Genomic DNA, 15,797 nt, shown 5'->3' on the forward strand with positions numbered 1-15,797 from the left:
TACAAGCAAGACCACAGTGTGCCTAGGTCTGAGTACTCAGTATAAGTGTACCAATGATGCAAAAATGCACACAATTACTGAAGTCACAGTTCTTTCTGAAGAGAAGGTAAACAACTATGAAACATGGGTTTGGAGCAGAAATGTATATATTAAAACAATTATATATCACAGAGAATCTGAAATCACTCAGTTGAAGGCTGCTGTAATATAAAATGTTTAAAAAACAAACTAACAAGCTTGTGGTACCCACTACAAAATCTGTTTACTTACATACACATCCCTTTTATATATAAAACATTACTACTTGAAAGAATGCTCCATTCTCGAAACTGGTCAGAACATGTGTCTAGTGGTATCTAATAAGATAGTTCCTATGATATTATAAGAGTCATATTTACATCATAATAAAATATTTTGCAGAAGTGTTGTAAGGAAATCTTTTAAAGCTACAAAATCACTGAAATTAAAGGCATTACAAAGAGCTGTCTATGTACTACGTGGATCCAATTCAGGAAGACTATTTAGCAATTGGAGCTATACTTGGCTCAATGTGGACCATAGCAGCAGGATAACAATGAGGACCATATCATTATTTCATAACTTAGCTAGAACGTTGTCAGAAAAACCCCCTTGAACAAAACAAACTGACAAGCGAGTGAAGAGTTAACAGGACTGTCATAGCGTGACACAAATGAACGAGAATCCAAGGATTAGCATGGTATTTTTTTGTGTAAAATTTGCATAAAATTACTTTGAACAAACCCGAGGCTGGCACATCAAGAAAAATTAAACATACAGAATTTGGAGTTTATATAGTGAAGCAAGCTATTTGCCAATATATTTGAGTCACAGATTTGCAAAATTTTCACGATACGTATTTTTTTCATATTCATACAGTAGAACTCTGTTTGTACTAAATTTACTGTTTCACCACCATAAACTGAGTGGTTTTAATTTTTCCTTGTGTTTCTTCTATGGTCTTGTTTCATCACTTTCCAAAGAAATACATCTCAGACAAGTTGATAGCACTACACTCTCTAAAAATCACACACAAAACATTTTCCTGTCTATCAGTAACAGAAGCACATCAAGTGAGTTTATACAGCAACACAAAACTGCAGCACAATGGAGAAAAGTACTAACAGCTTCAATTCTCCTATGCTCCTTCTTCATTTCAAAAGTACCATAGAAACAGTCCTGCCACTGCAAACAGCATTCTAATACTTAGGCTGTTTTTCTGACTTTCTGAAATATTACCACCTTTTTAAAAATACTAAAGAAAATACCATAACTAATACACTAACAGTATATCAAGAACTAAACAGTGGAGTTCTACAAACAGCATTTAGACAAAAGGCTATCTTACAATATTCTAAGTTACTTCAGAAGACAATGCTTTATTCAGTTATGCACAGATTTCATAAAGGTTCATTCCAGAAACTGTTCTGTTATCAAAGTCTTCAGTATTATCTCCACTGTTACAGTTTGTGAAATTTTTTTTTTTATAGATTGTAGCAGAACATTCCCATCTTTGTCTTTTCTATGATATACAGACACAGTATAAAAGACCACCTGCAATGAACACAGGAAAAGACTGCACCCATGAATTTTCAAAACAAGACTGCTATTATTTCTCAGACCAAACTGTGGCTAAATGCTTCCAGCATTCCAGACCACAGTCTTGCAGATCTCTCTCTCTCTCTCAACTTGGAAGATCTGTCTGAAAAGGATAAAAAAACTGCTAGAAGTTTTAAAATAGTGATTTTAAACATAGTAAAGAACATACTCATTTCACATATTATGGCTTGAGGTTGTGAACACACTATTTGTTTCCTGTATTTGTCTGCTTACACAAAGGAGCAACTGTACATCTCAGGAAGTAGGGAAATGCTTACTTTAAAAGAACAGGAACACAGCCTCATCTTTGCTATCACCAGGGAGAGGTGCTCTCTGTGATGGATGAATCCTCAGGTGTAACGCATGTAGGATAGGAAGTCTAACATAGGTTAGTTGGACATCAGCAAGGATTTCAGATTTAACCTTGTATCTAAATAATACGGGGATTTTCTCCTTTCATTACCTGTTTCTTTTATTAGGCTTTTTTTGGAATTTGTTTTGGAATGTTGTAAGAAATATTTTCATTTGAAATTTAATTAAAAATAGCTTGGAATGATCTCCCAATAACTGGGTAGTACTAAAGCATTTCTCAAACAAGGTTGTAAGGCAGTTCTATAAACCAGTGTGCTCAGGCAACGTAAGCAGTTTAGCTTCCCAGCACATTCTCCAGAGCATCTCAAAGAATCTCACAGACTGCCCCAGATATCGAATGAGAATTGATATCCCCTGAGCTAAGAGGAAGAAAGTGTCTTGCAGTGAGAGACATGAAGCTCTATAGCATTGTGGGAGTGGGAGTCCCATGAACTCTGCAAGTCTTCAGACATTTTGTCACTCTCCTTCAACGCAAAAAAGTTCATGATTTATTCCTAACCTAAATGTGTTGGCTTACTTGTTGGTTTAAGCAGACAGATTAAAGAAGCTTTTCCACATCTATCAATTGTCTTCCCCAAAAGATATTTATCTAACACAATCAGTCCTTTTTGAACATTCTCTTTTGATAAGCTAAGCAATCCTTCAGACCTTAAACTATTTCCATGGAACTTTCAATAACTCACACCAGTTTTTCAACTTTTTTTTTTTTTTTTTAGTGTGGCCATTAGGAATGGCTGTCAAATTTATTTAATAAGAAATATTTTACATAAACAGCACTGACTACTACCCACAGGGATTTGTGCTGGGACTCACACTTTTCAACACATTCATAAGTGACCTGAAAAAAGGGGGTGAACAATGGAACAAAAAGCAGCCGTTGATATTAACCTATTCTGTAGGAAAGAGAAGGGCTGACTGTGAGGAACTGCAGAAGGACTTATCAGACAGGGACTGGACAATAAGACAGCAGACAAAAATCTACAGAGATAGACACAGTGATACAAACAGGGGGAAAAAATCCTGACTTTCCATATAAAATGAAAGGAACTAATAAATGCCAATAAAGGCAAGTTCTTGAGATTATGGTGAATAGTTCCTGACAACAACTTGCTTTTTTGATTGTTAATAAATGCTGAGCTAACAGAATGTTAGAATAATTACACAGAACACAAAACATTTTGAAGTCACTATATAAATCTAAGGTGCACTTTCATCTTGAATACTGTGTGCAGTCTATGCCCACTCTCTTCCTCTCAGAAAGGATACAGAACTGTCAGAGAAGGTTGCAAAGGATGGTCAAATATACTGAGTGGCATGTGTATGAGGAATGATCAACTAAGCCAAGATTCTTCAGTTTGGAAGAGAAATAACTGAAGATACGGTGTGAAGACAAGAGATAATGACAGAGGTCTATGAAGTCATGAGTAGTCTGAAGAGGGTGCATAAAGAACAAGATATGAACTGATGGTAGAAAATACCATGTTGAAGTCAAACAAAAGAATGTGTTACTTGACAGAGATGAGGAAATCCCTGCCACCTGGTGAAGGAGTTGCAAGGATTTTATACATGAGAGAATGCATGAGTTCATGGAAAAGGTACTGAGGGTCACTAAATACTAAGACATCAGTTCTGGCTCAGGAAATTTATGTAGAGTTCTCGAGCTCTAGTTATGCAGGTGCATTGATTTAAAAACGCTTATACTTTTTAGCTCCAGCTTAGCACCATCCTAAATTACTAATAAACCTAGAAAATCATATCATGATATGACTGTGTAACATAGCTTCTTCCTAAAACAGAACACAAAAACATTGTGAGCTCATCTGCTTTTTCTGAATTACTGATTCAGATTCTGTTTGAAGTTAGAACTTCCATGATAGAAGAGAAATGGTGTAGCAATTGTACATAATCTGTGGACGCCTTTTTGAGATTTTGCCACTTCTGGAATTGCTGGTCTAGAGTTCTAGAGTTCAAGTTCTAGTGTTACCCTGTTAGTTCTACAGTTCTTTGCAGCGAAGTGAAGGATTTAACAGAAGCAAAAACTTGTTTTCCCAATAAATGGTAATCCTTAAAACCACAGATGCCTCATCCTGACAGGAGTGTAGGTCTGATGCTGCCTATAGAGACTCAGCAAGCCAGACAGTGCACCAAGAATCTCAAAAGCTAGTACCACTCAAACTGTACTCATTAAAAACAAATTGTGTGCTCAGACATTTTACTAGATGAAATACTGATAAATGCGTGGTCACATGGCTACTTTGTACATCACAAAAGAATAGGAGACAATCAAAATTAGACACCATTTTAACTGTAGGTCTCCTTTTATCACATTTCTAGTTGAATTGTAAATATATTTAGCACATGATAGAAATACTCATTCCAAAAGTATGTGCATGTTTTCTCTCCTCTTCTGTACAAAAGTGCAGACCATTTGTGTAGACCATTTCCAGGTTTTTATTTTGCTAAATGTTCTGTTTGGTAATGTAAAATGGACAGATTTTTCAAAACCTGCAAATTATATCAATGACAGAATATAATTTTTGTCATTGTTGAAAGTCTTACTTTTAAATGTACATTTTCTTGATCCAGTAGGTAATCTAGAGTTTTGGGGTAGCAGAGTAGAAAAAAGCACGAGTGAAAGTATCATTTAGGCAAGTTCTCAAAAATACGTGTCTTACCTGTATATACTTTCTGAAGGCTGTTAAACACCTATGTGCCTATGAGGACATGGTCTCTTGTCAGAACTTTGGTTTTGTTCTGGCCATATACCGAAGTCTTCAAAAAAATATATTCTCACAGAATTAAAAATATTGTCTTTACACATATCTCATGCTTATCAATGTTGCCAAAAACTGTTTCCAAGACTGCAAAAAGCCATCAACCAGTGTTCTTTCTTTAAAAAAAGAAGTATTTGTTTTTAATTCTTAAATATGCACTTCTCTGAGACTAATTTCAAGCAATCATTCCAATTTCTGCAGGCAAAAGGATGTGTTTTAAAATTCCCCCACTATACGTTCATGTTGTGTAATAAACTTTGGTGAAAATCTGGGGCTTAAGATCTAGTTTGGCTACCCCCCCCCCTTTTTTTTAATTTTTATTTTTTAATCATCTTCCCTTATGTCACAGCACCACCTAATCTGTGTCTTGAAATCCTCAGGGATCCAAGAGTTAGAGCTTTACAGGGCTTGTTGACGTACCTGGATTGCACAGCCTAAATAGAAGAGAAGTTACAGCTAAGAGACTATTGGAATACTCCTAGCGCCACTACAGCTGATGCTAAAGCACAGGAATACAGGGAAGCTGGACAATTCACATTTAGGCGTGCATCTCAGCAATGCAGAACATAAGGTCACTCTTCGTAACAGCATATAAATGCACTCAGGACCATCAGAGAAAGCAGGAGCTTGTTTCCCCCTGAACTTCCAGCTAGACATGCTCTCCAGACACATCATTCATCACAAGTGCAGGTAACAGAGTAAGATACTTTATGTATATTTAGTGAGAAAGTCCTGTGGGGAGCACTGATGAGAAGAGACAAACAAAAACCTACTTACAGTGATTCTAAAAGTCATCAAGACTTCTTCTACTCTTCAGAGAAGATAGAGCATAAATTAACACAAAACCAATACAAAATGAACCATCAATTGTACAATGAGAGATAGCATTTTATGATTATAACTTTGACCTAAATCAAAGCAAGTCTAAATTCAAGCTGAGTCTGCTTTTCACTGCTAGGTAAGAGAAGGATGAAGAGAGAGCTTTATAGGCTAACCAGCAGGATGTTGATATAAAAAGCAGTACACAAAAAGCATTAAAATTTGACACTCCTGAATTTGTATAAGTCTTCCTCTTTATAAGCACAAATACGCTAAGTAAAATATTTCCAGCAATTGTTCATATCGTCTAAGTCCTAACCTACTAAACTCCCCTTTCAACTTTTAAGTCAGGTTGTCCATTTAACATATTTGTCAACAAGGCTCAGTTCATTACATTTAGCATCAGTTTGCTTCTCTAACAGTCTCTTGGTAAAGAACAAAAGCATTTCTGCAAATCACAATTTGGGAAGGATCTTATCCTGATGGATCTATGTGTCTCGCTTTAGGAGAAAAAGGGCTATTATTTCCAAGTGATTTAAAGTAAACACAATACATGTCATGGATTTTTTCTGACATATATGCAATAAATCAAAAGAATCAACAGTGAAAAACTAAAGGGACGAAGATACTAAAAAACGTGCTGCAAATTAAACTAAACTACTGACCAGTTGAAGGGCTTATGCATCCATAAGAAGTCTTTTTCTTTCCCCCAGGAGTCCCTGAAATGCTTTAAGACTATAAATAAGCTTGTGATGCTAAAAAGCATATGCAAAAAAAGAACAATTTCCCTCATATACCCCTTTGAAATTCTGTGAATATCTCAGTTTGCTTAAAGTGTCACAATGATAAGAAGCCTTTCTAAGAACTGTGTAGTATCATTCCTAGAATACCTAAGTTTCTTTTTCATACATGTGGCTGTAATTGTAGACCATTAACTGGAATTCCTGTGTTAGCCATAATATGCATGGGTAACTAGCATTTTAGGTATAGATATATTTCATATTTGATTTCGTGGAGTTCATCCGGTTGAAGCGCAAGACAGAATGACGTTAGACGAGCACAAAGGGGCATTAAAAGTGGAGTTTGTAGTTATACCGATAGTTAAAAATGTTTAAGACATTTCTTTATGTTGTGTTCTGTGGCTTGTAACTTTGCCAAACATTAATGATTTGTGCTGAACATCTGAGATGGAAATTCCCAAATTAATTTGTTTTATTTTTTTTTCTGAGAGTCATATTTAAAAAATGCTCAAAACAGTTTATTCAACAGGATCATGCTTTATACATGTAGGCTGCTGTAGAAAAAGCACTGTATTCATCTTTTGGGCACTAAAAAAATAATTACAATAAATAATCTTACTGTTTCTATTACGCTATATAATTGCTTACTGAAGACATGGTGAAATACTTCTTAGGCTAACTTCTTACTTTTATAATCCCTACCAATGGAAAGACCTTCCAGTACAATGAATTGCCTTTCTTAGCAGGAATCTGTGACTGAAGTATTCAAGAATGCTAGCACAGTTTGGTAATGTGCAGGAATAGTGAGCTAAAAGAACAGTTAGGAAAATAATGATATAGTGTGCCTACACTAACAATAAAAGGGAAGTCCTGAAAAGAGAAGTCAATAAATTGAACTGCCTTTTCAGTTTGCATCTCTTTTCAATGTAGTTATAAGAAACTGTCATGAAACCACCTCATAACTTGCTATCTCAAAACTGTAGTTATCTAAAACACCAGTCTAGCAAGCTATAGGTGTAAGGTCTCAAATCATGTTGTAATCAAAGACATTTCTGAAACCCAATGCTCTCGTGAATTCTAATGAACTCAAATGCACTGTAAACAGGAGACATACATATGGTTCGAGAGTTCAGTAAAACATGAAACTTTCACAAGTTAGCGTGATCCTAGACAGTATTATATCTTAAAAATCTCCACCAGATTTAATTTTTCTGAATATCAAATGAAGTGAATCATACATTCTATATGTAGTGTTCTTCAGGTGCACAATATGCTACATAATTGACTGTCAAAATGAGCTAGGGTTTCTTGTATATTTACACAGATATATGAGCCAAATGTTCACACTCACCTAAATATGGAATAGTAGGAACCATTTTTAAGCTTCTGATGTACTCTCGTGTCCTTTTATAATTATCTTCCTTAGACAGCAAATAGTCTAACTTCTCAAAGTTGGCCTTATCTTTGCGATTCAGAAGCTATGTAGAAAGTAAAATGAAGGAGATCATTAAAAGTTTAAAAGACAAAGCTGTACAAAGACAACAACAAATACTAATTTATTGAATTTCTCACAGTAAAGGAAAGCATGCTCAAGTTAAGATTAAATTCATCCTTATCCAAAACAGCACAATGTTTGAAGAAGTGCTGCCTGTTAAGAAAAAAAAAAAAGCACTTTCAGCTTAAATCTTAAGTTATGCATAAATATGATTATTACTTTATGAAGAATCCACCTATCGCTAGTTCAGAGTTTTGAATAACATCAGCAGTATTAAATTTTTAAAGGAAAAATATGTATTATTATACAGCCACCAATGTTTTCAGAATTCACCAGAACTGCTAAACATCATCTTGAATTTGAAAGTAGAAATAGCACTGGAAAATGCTCTACATAAATGCAAGTTGTATGTATAAATACAGTGTATTACTAGAAGTATGAAATTAAAAAAAAAATCTAAGAAAAATAAGTCATTATGATACTTACACTTCTGGTTTTGATTACTGGACTTGCTACAGAAAAATCACAAAAATATATAGCAGTGCAAAAGATCCTAAAGTGACAGAACATGGAAGCATAAACACACAGCACGCCACTGTAGCTATAAAAACACATTCTCACTTTCAGCTGCTTTTAGATACATCGGTAATCTTTTAAAGATGATTTTAAAAGCCAATTGAGCCAGAGTGAGTGGAGGATTATGGCACTGTACACTGGCTTCTTGCATTTTACTTTCTGACAACAGATAGTTGTTCCCCAGCACGTTTCTTAACGTGCCTCTTCCTTTCTAAAATTCCAACTCTTGTACTACAGAGCTCATAAACCTTGCTGTTCTGTTACTAGAGTTGTGAGTCTCCCCATCGTTACCAAAAATACTGCTATGCACATGCATGAGTTAATTGCTTCACTCAGTCTTGTTCAGAGCAAGATGGGCTTGACAAGAGGCATCAGTAAAACTGAGCCTTGTCCATGGGAACACTGAAACTTGCAACTTAGGAATGGCACACACCATATCACAGCTAAGTAACAGCTGTTAATAAACTAATGTAAAAGGTACAAGAGTGAAAAGATTTCAGATGAATTATACTGTTTATTTTTTAAATAGCACTGAGAATTCCTTAGGGTCCTAACCCTGCACTGTACTATGAAGACCTGCGTCTTCAAAAAGTCTTAGATTTTTTTGGAGTCTCCACATGGATGCAACAGCATGAGCCACTTGGATCAAGAGCTACTTTAATACACCAGAAAAAACTTAGTGTTTTCAAGCTGTCCAGTGTAGAACAACATCAGCATTGTAGAATTTACCTTTTGTAGCTGAAAGAAAAACAATTCCTCACCACAAACAAGAAAAAAATTCAACAAAAGTTGCTTGGTTTCTAATGAATGCACAGAAGCATCATTTCTAGGCATAGTAATTAAATTTTTCACAGGTGTGACAAATAACACTGAAAAGGCACTAGCTTTTTAAAGGATCAATAACAAACTTTAGAAAAAGAAAAGGTTCTTCTTTCTTAAAGGAGAAAAGTTTACATATTTGAAGTAAGAGAGTACCTTTTGAATTCTAAATTCAACTGGGCATATTTCACATTTTTCAACTGGGCCTTTGTCACATTTTATTTTCTTCTCAAATGGCATTCTAAATTCCTTAAATATGTTACAGAGATACTTTGAAAACAAATGTTAATGACTGTAGTACATTACGTATTGATACACAATGTAAGTTTGTAAAATTTCTTTAGGTCTGTCTTGGAAGGAGTTACTCACATACTTAGTTTCACACACAAGTGGTTTTCCCTATATAAGTTTCAACTTCATATTTACTTCAAGCTGCTCAGCAGGTACTTGCACTTTTATTACATCAGAGCCTAATTTTCAACTTTCAAATCATAAAAAAAAGTTACAGGCATTTAAAAAGTGTTATAAAATAAGGTAAAAAAGTTAAGTACAGTCATACATACTCAGTTCTTAACAGTTACTGTGATCCATGCTGGGTGAAATATAGAATTAATGAGAATTACCTAATCCTCTGTATATTTAAAGATTAAATTGGAATATATGATTAAAATGTCCTACTGTACGTAGAGAAATATACAAAACATTTTGCATATGTAATTTATGTAATTATGGTAAATTTAAATGAGAAATTCTGTCAAAAGGAGACTGAATTTCTGAAAATGGAATTATTGATGCTTTTAATTTCCAAAATAAATGAAAACTGAAATGCATTGTACAATAAACAGAGAATGAATGCTTCTATACTTGTAAGTTTCCCCCCCCCCTCCTGTTATGCAATGTATTAATGATACAATGATTTGGATAACAGAATACAGATACATGGTCTCATACTGGAGTCTGCCAAGACTATTTATCAACCAAAATCCCCTTGAGCATGTAATCAGTGGCTTCTAGAACAGACAAATCACTTCTTCAGAAAAACAGATTGTTTAAAACATGCAGCCATTTAAGCTCTACTTTGATAAAACATGCATGAGATTACATTTCCTGCTATGATGGTGCAACACAAGCAATTCATAAGAGTTCAGAAAATCTCAGAATTCAGACAAGACAAGACAAGACAATGGTCAAAGGTGAACTTACAGCCCAGGTTTTTGTCAGCCTGAAAATAGGTGCACTTTGCAGCGCTGATACCACTGACATAAGAGAATGAAGGTTATTCAGTTCGAGAAGCTTCTGGGGGGGAAAAAAAAAAAAGTAATAGCTTTTAGTATGCCTAAAAGGAAAACAAGATTAATCTCATATTTGCATTAATAAAATACAAAGTTTTCATCAATAACTGCAGACAAGAACATTACCCAATGCTGTCAACGTGTGAAATTCTTAAGCCTGCTTTAAAAGCTGTAAATTTTCCTAACATACCCCCCAAACAATAGGCTTTTTAGTTTTGAGAATGCTAACTGTATCTAATTGGAATGTGTTCTTTTGTAAGGCTGTCCCTTTAGGAACATAAAATATGAAATAATTATTTGGTATGTTGTTCTTGAAAATAAAAGTGTTAACAATATTGTTTGGGAAATAAAGCATTTAATTGGGCTAAAAACATCAACAAAAGATGCTGATGACAGCTTCATAATTAATATAACTTTATTTTGTAATCTAGGAACATCCACAGAATTTCAGCAGGAGATGGAATAAATATTTAAAGTGCTAAGAGTGACTTGTAAAAAGCAGTGCTCAAATTCATTAAAATAACTTGAGTTTGAACAGAGATAATTTATATCAACAACTATTTGTTGCTGCAAATAGGAATGATGCCTCAGAATGATCATTTTAGAAGCAAAAATTTTTCAGTTTTTTTTTTTTTTTTTTTTTTTTTTTTTTTTTTACAGAAAGATAAATCTGAATGGGGGTGACAGAACAGTTTACAACTATTTTCAGTGTTGGCAAAAAAAACTTCTGTTTATCAGTTATATTACTTTTATTTTTATGCAGTTTAGTAACTGGCTAGCAACAAGACAAGTCATTTTTAACCCTATTAGGCAACAAAGTAAGAACTAGAGCAGTGATCAGTTGCACTGAACTGAATACTTTCATTTAGCTAAGTGAAAACAATAGATGCCATACCTTTGTCTTAGTCACGTGGTACAACATAGCAGATGTGCTAAAAGAGAATGTTACCCTCTGTAATCCAACAACAGTTGATAGGAGTAGTGCAGAAATAAACAGAAAGAAAGTAAGATTTTGAATAATAGTACAATAAATGTGCACTTACTTTAGCTATTTTCACAAAATGGCTCAATATTTCTGCCCTTATTTTTAAGGTCTGTGCTGTTAAAATTTCTCGTACAACCCAAAAACTGACCTATAAAGTAAACATACACAGTTGAATTTAGTTATAAAAAAGAATTTTATTAGATTAAAAGTTTGTACACTTTCATGATGTTCCACGGAAAACACACAGCAGGAAAAGAGAACAGTTCTGATCCCATGAACTCTCATCTGTATAGATGTAATTACCAAAAGCAGTACCACTGGACTTAAGAACTAGGAAGAAAAGTGGGACAGTGCTATGATAACTGAAGCAACAGGAGGAACACAGAATAAGAAAGGGAAGAAAAGCTAACGTTTGTACCATGACACATCAGCAAAGAGCATCAGGAACTCAGAATCTAGAGGAAAAACAGAGAAAAAACGTGGACAAAATAACTGAAAACAGGAACTGTCATTTTAAAATCTTAATCCTCGTTTAGTAAAATACTCGAATAGATTCTTAAGTTTTAATTCATAGGAGTAGTTCTATTTAACTTTGTACTCAAAGGCAAGTGGCAAACAGTACCTGCTCACTGCACTAATTAGATCATTTACCTGGTTAAACCTCCTAGTAAAGGCAACAATATTTGGAGCAAGGATATGTTTTTCTTTCTTATTCCATCCACAGCTGGCTAGTTCCTAGGAAAAACAAAGATCGTCTTAAATGTCAGTAATGTTTAAAAACACTAAGAAGTGTAGAAATTGATATGTGAGCAAGATGTGTCAGATATTTCTAAAACCAATTCAAAGGCACTTGTTCCATGACAACTAGTCTAACTGAACACTTCCTTATGAACATATTTGATACGATTCATATATTCTCCTGATACTGGAAAACTAGGCATCGTAATTTAATATTCAGATACAGAGAATGCGCAGTCAGTCACTGCTGAAGTCTCTGAAGCTTAATTCTGCATTGATTATTTCAGTCCAGGGATTTCCTGCATGAGCACATCAGCAGAAATAGGAGTTAAGACTTCACTTTCATGTAATCTTATCTATCCTGTTCAAAACTGAAGCCAAAGCAAAAAATATCAATAAGCAATATTAAAAGTAGCTACAGTTTTGTTTTGTATTCTTAAAAAAAAAAAAAAAACAGCTGTGCAACTAGAGGTGGTATATTAGTTATGGTGACATTTAGGAATAATCATTATTATAGTTAGCAATATATTGTATTAGAAAACTTCCATGAATATACCACAGTACAGCATATTCAATCTCTAAATTTGGTTTGTTTATTGAAATGTGAGACCTACAACATTTGAAGAACACAATTTTGTATCTGTAGTATTATTAATGTTTACAAGAGTTAGAAATTAAAGTAAAAAAAACTGTTTTTGAAATGCCTTTAGGTGATACTCTGACTGCAACAATTTATCATTTGAAAAAGGCTGGAGAGTAACAGTCTTAAGTCTGAAGGCCTTCTGGTGGACAGAAGGTTGGGGTTAGGGCTTTTTGTTTTATTTTGTCCTTCAAATTTTCACTGTTGTTTTTAAGTGTTTAGCCACACTTGACCAAAGTGGGACATGTACTTAAAGATTAATATTAGCACTTTGGTGCTAATACAGCAAAAAGACAGCAAAAGGTTGCCAGGATGCTGCATAATCTAGTCAAAATATATGGAACATATTTGTGAATACTCTTTCATTATGGTGACCACTTCAAAATCAGCCTAGTTCAAAATAATAATAAAAATTATAAATTCTGCAGTATACTTGTAACTACAATTAATTCCAATACATAATAAAACCTTCTGATTTTTGAACTGTAAGGAGGCTGAAGAATCTATAGCAGCAATAACATTAAGTGTTCTATGGCAAAAAATGTCTTTCACCTAAGCTGCAAAATAAATACAGGAAGTTCCTCTTGGAACCGTAAAGTTAAAAAAAAACAGAAGTGCTAAAAAGCAGACTAATGATTTCTCCTTAAAATAACTGTATTAAATAATGCATCAAAGGAAATTTGAAGTGGTAACTACAGATTTGATTCTGTCAGAAAGAAAATACCCATTTTCAAATGGTTATTTCAGGCAGTTCCAAATATATTTAGACAGCCTGGCTCTTTTTAATTACAGATTCAAGTTACCACATATCTATACGGTCTTTATATTCGGATCTAACAAGTTGTGGATATGTACATACTGGAAATGAGTTCTCCATAAGACCAACTAAATCACTCTTCTGTTTTTAGAACCACAAAATTTCAATCAGAATGTTGTTCAGCTTTCCAAATGATTGCTATTAACTTCAGAGGCCATCAAGCCAAAAGGCAGAGAGTCAGCCAAAGAGAATTCTGTCTCCAAAAAGCACTTTGTACACACTGATAAAGTGAACACTTTCTCCAGAAATGGAAGGCTGCATGTTGCTGTGTGAGCACCAGGAAAAGCATTTCCAGTTCCAAACACGTTTCATATCACAGTCTTCCAGCATTTAAGCCTTCTGCACATAACGGTGCCAATTCGCTCCCGTCAAGACACAGATTCTCCACATGATCAGTACATATTTCGTCTTAGAGCCTGGAAATTATATGCTCATGCGGAAAAGTCTCAGTCACTCTACTAGGGATAGCAAAATTCACATTTGTTAGAAAAGTGGAAGAGGTCAGTAACCTAAGGATCTCAATTAGTTGTGAGAGGGCTAGTGAGTAACAATGGAAAATCCTGTGCACGTTAAAGTAATTTGAATAGGTTTAAAATTTGGACTAAATAGAAAAGTTGATGATATGAGCAAGTGATCCAACATTCTCCTGCTGAACTTTTTTTTTTTTTTTTAACTGCTGAAGTGTACTATTTCCAGTATTAAACTTTATCTTGTTGTATGGAAGGATGCAGATAATTTTCTTGAGGTATACAGTTACAAGAAACTTTCCCACCAAGTATGCAAAAAACAATTTGCAGAGACTGCCATTTCCAGGATGTTTAAAAATCTCTAAATAAAGCTAAATAAAATCTAGAATGTAAGCATAGTTGTTTCTATTAGAGTACAAAGAACTGTTAATCAGAGGTGTCTTACTGAGCTCTTATAAAGTAACAGGCAAACACATTTTTTAATGATAGCTCAATAAAAAAAGCAGAAAAAAGCCTCAGCAAGTGCTAGGCTTAAAGGATGTTTCTGTGTTTGAGGTAAGACTTCTTTGACAACCAGCACTCTAAAACCTTAAATCTTTCCATTCATTCACAAACTCATGTTAAAGACACTTAAACCTGAAGACGACACAACAACGTAAGGTTCTCCCAAACACCAAATTCAACAATAGATAACTCGCATTAATGTTACTCAGCCCAGTAGCTGAAGACTCAGAAGACCGTCGCTGTGCAAAGTTCTGCCATTGAACTAAGAAAGCTATGCAAGTTCAAGCAAACCATTTCAACCTCTCCATGCTTTTTCCATTTCCTCTTTCTGGCACAGGAAACTGAAAGTGCAATTCCCTTCTGACGTCCATATGTCAGTGTATTTAGCACTACCTCCTAAATTCAAAGGAAGCTCATTCTGCAGAACAATCCTGACCACCTTGCACAAGCAAGCATGAAAGAAAAAGTAAGCATTGTGTTCTTCCCAGCAGGTACCAAGGATTAGAATGCAACAGCAGCAGCAGTTCCAGAACAGCTTCATTAAATTTTCTCTTGTCCTCAGCGAAGACAGTTAATATCACTTATAATACCACTGAAAAGGCTATTACAGAAAAAGTTTCTTCCTAGTAAAGACTCTCAATAATGAGAGGAAATAGCAGATATTATTAAGTTGTTCACCAAGTATTTCATGTTAAATTTCCAATACTTGAAATAGTTCTCTTTCTGTGTCTTTCTTAAAAGGTTAAAAAATTAAATGGCACTATTACATAAACTTTTAATTTATTCCCTTAGAATCTAATCTTAAACATGATAGTACAACTTTGATGCAGCTGATGCAGCCTAAAATACAGGTTACAACTACAGGTGTAAGTCAAACTCTAAAATCAAATGTGAACTGATAAGATCAGAAGAGAGAGAATAAAATTTTGACATTTGATATATTTATCTTGAAGAAACTCTCACAGGAAGACAGACAGGAAGAATTCCAGAAAAGCACAGTCATCTCTTTTGAAGACAGCTAGCAAAACAGAATAGATAGGGCCAGGGTACAGATTCACAGGACCAACAAGGAATAAACCTAGCAGCATTAGCGAACTGCAAGAAGTTGAGATATAAGCATTTTTGAAAGAGAAAGCATTATT

The 15,797-nt window shown here is 34.5% G+C and overlaps 1 protein-coding gene across 1 annotated transcript in view; it reads right to left on the minus strand.

Annotated features, from left to right (window-relative positions):
• RALGPS1 (Ral GEF with PH domain and SH3 binding motif 1) overlaps positions 1-15,797 on the minus strand; it is a 137,683-nt gene that overhangs the window by 95,546 nt on the left and 26,340 nt on the right. The window contains exons 6-9 of the mRNA XM_067309295.1: positions 12,141-12,224; positions 11,548-11,637; positions 10,416-10,508; positions 7,674-7,800 (exon numbers count right to left, since the gene is read on the minus strand). Of these exons, the coding sequence (XP_067165396.1) occupies positions 7,674-7,800; positions 10,416-10,508; positions 11,548-11,637; positions 12,141-12,224 (394 nt within the window). The remainder of the gene's footprint in view (positions 1-7,673; positions 7,801-10,415; positions 10,509-11,547; positions 11,638-12,140; positions 12,225-15,797) is intronic.

Source organism: Apteryx mantelli, chromosome 21, assembly GCF_036417845.1.
Source record: "Apteryx mantelli isolate bAptMan1 chromosome 21, bAptMan1.hap1, whole genome shotgun sequence".
Classification (NCBI taxonomy): Eukaryota; Metazoa; Chordata; class Aves; order Apterygiformes; family Apterygidae; genus Apteryx; species Apteryx mantelli.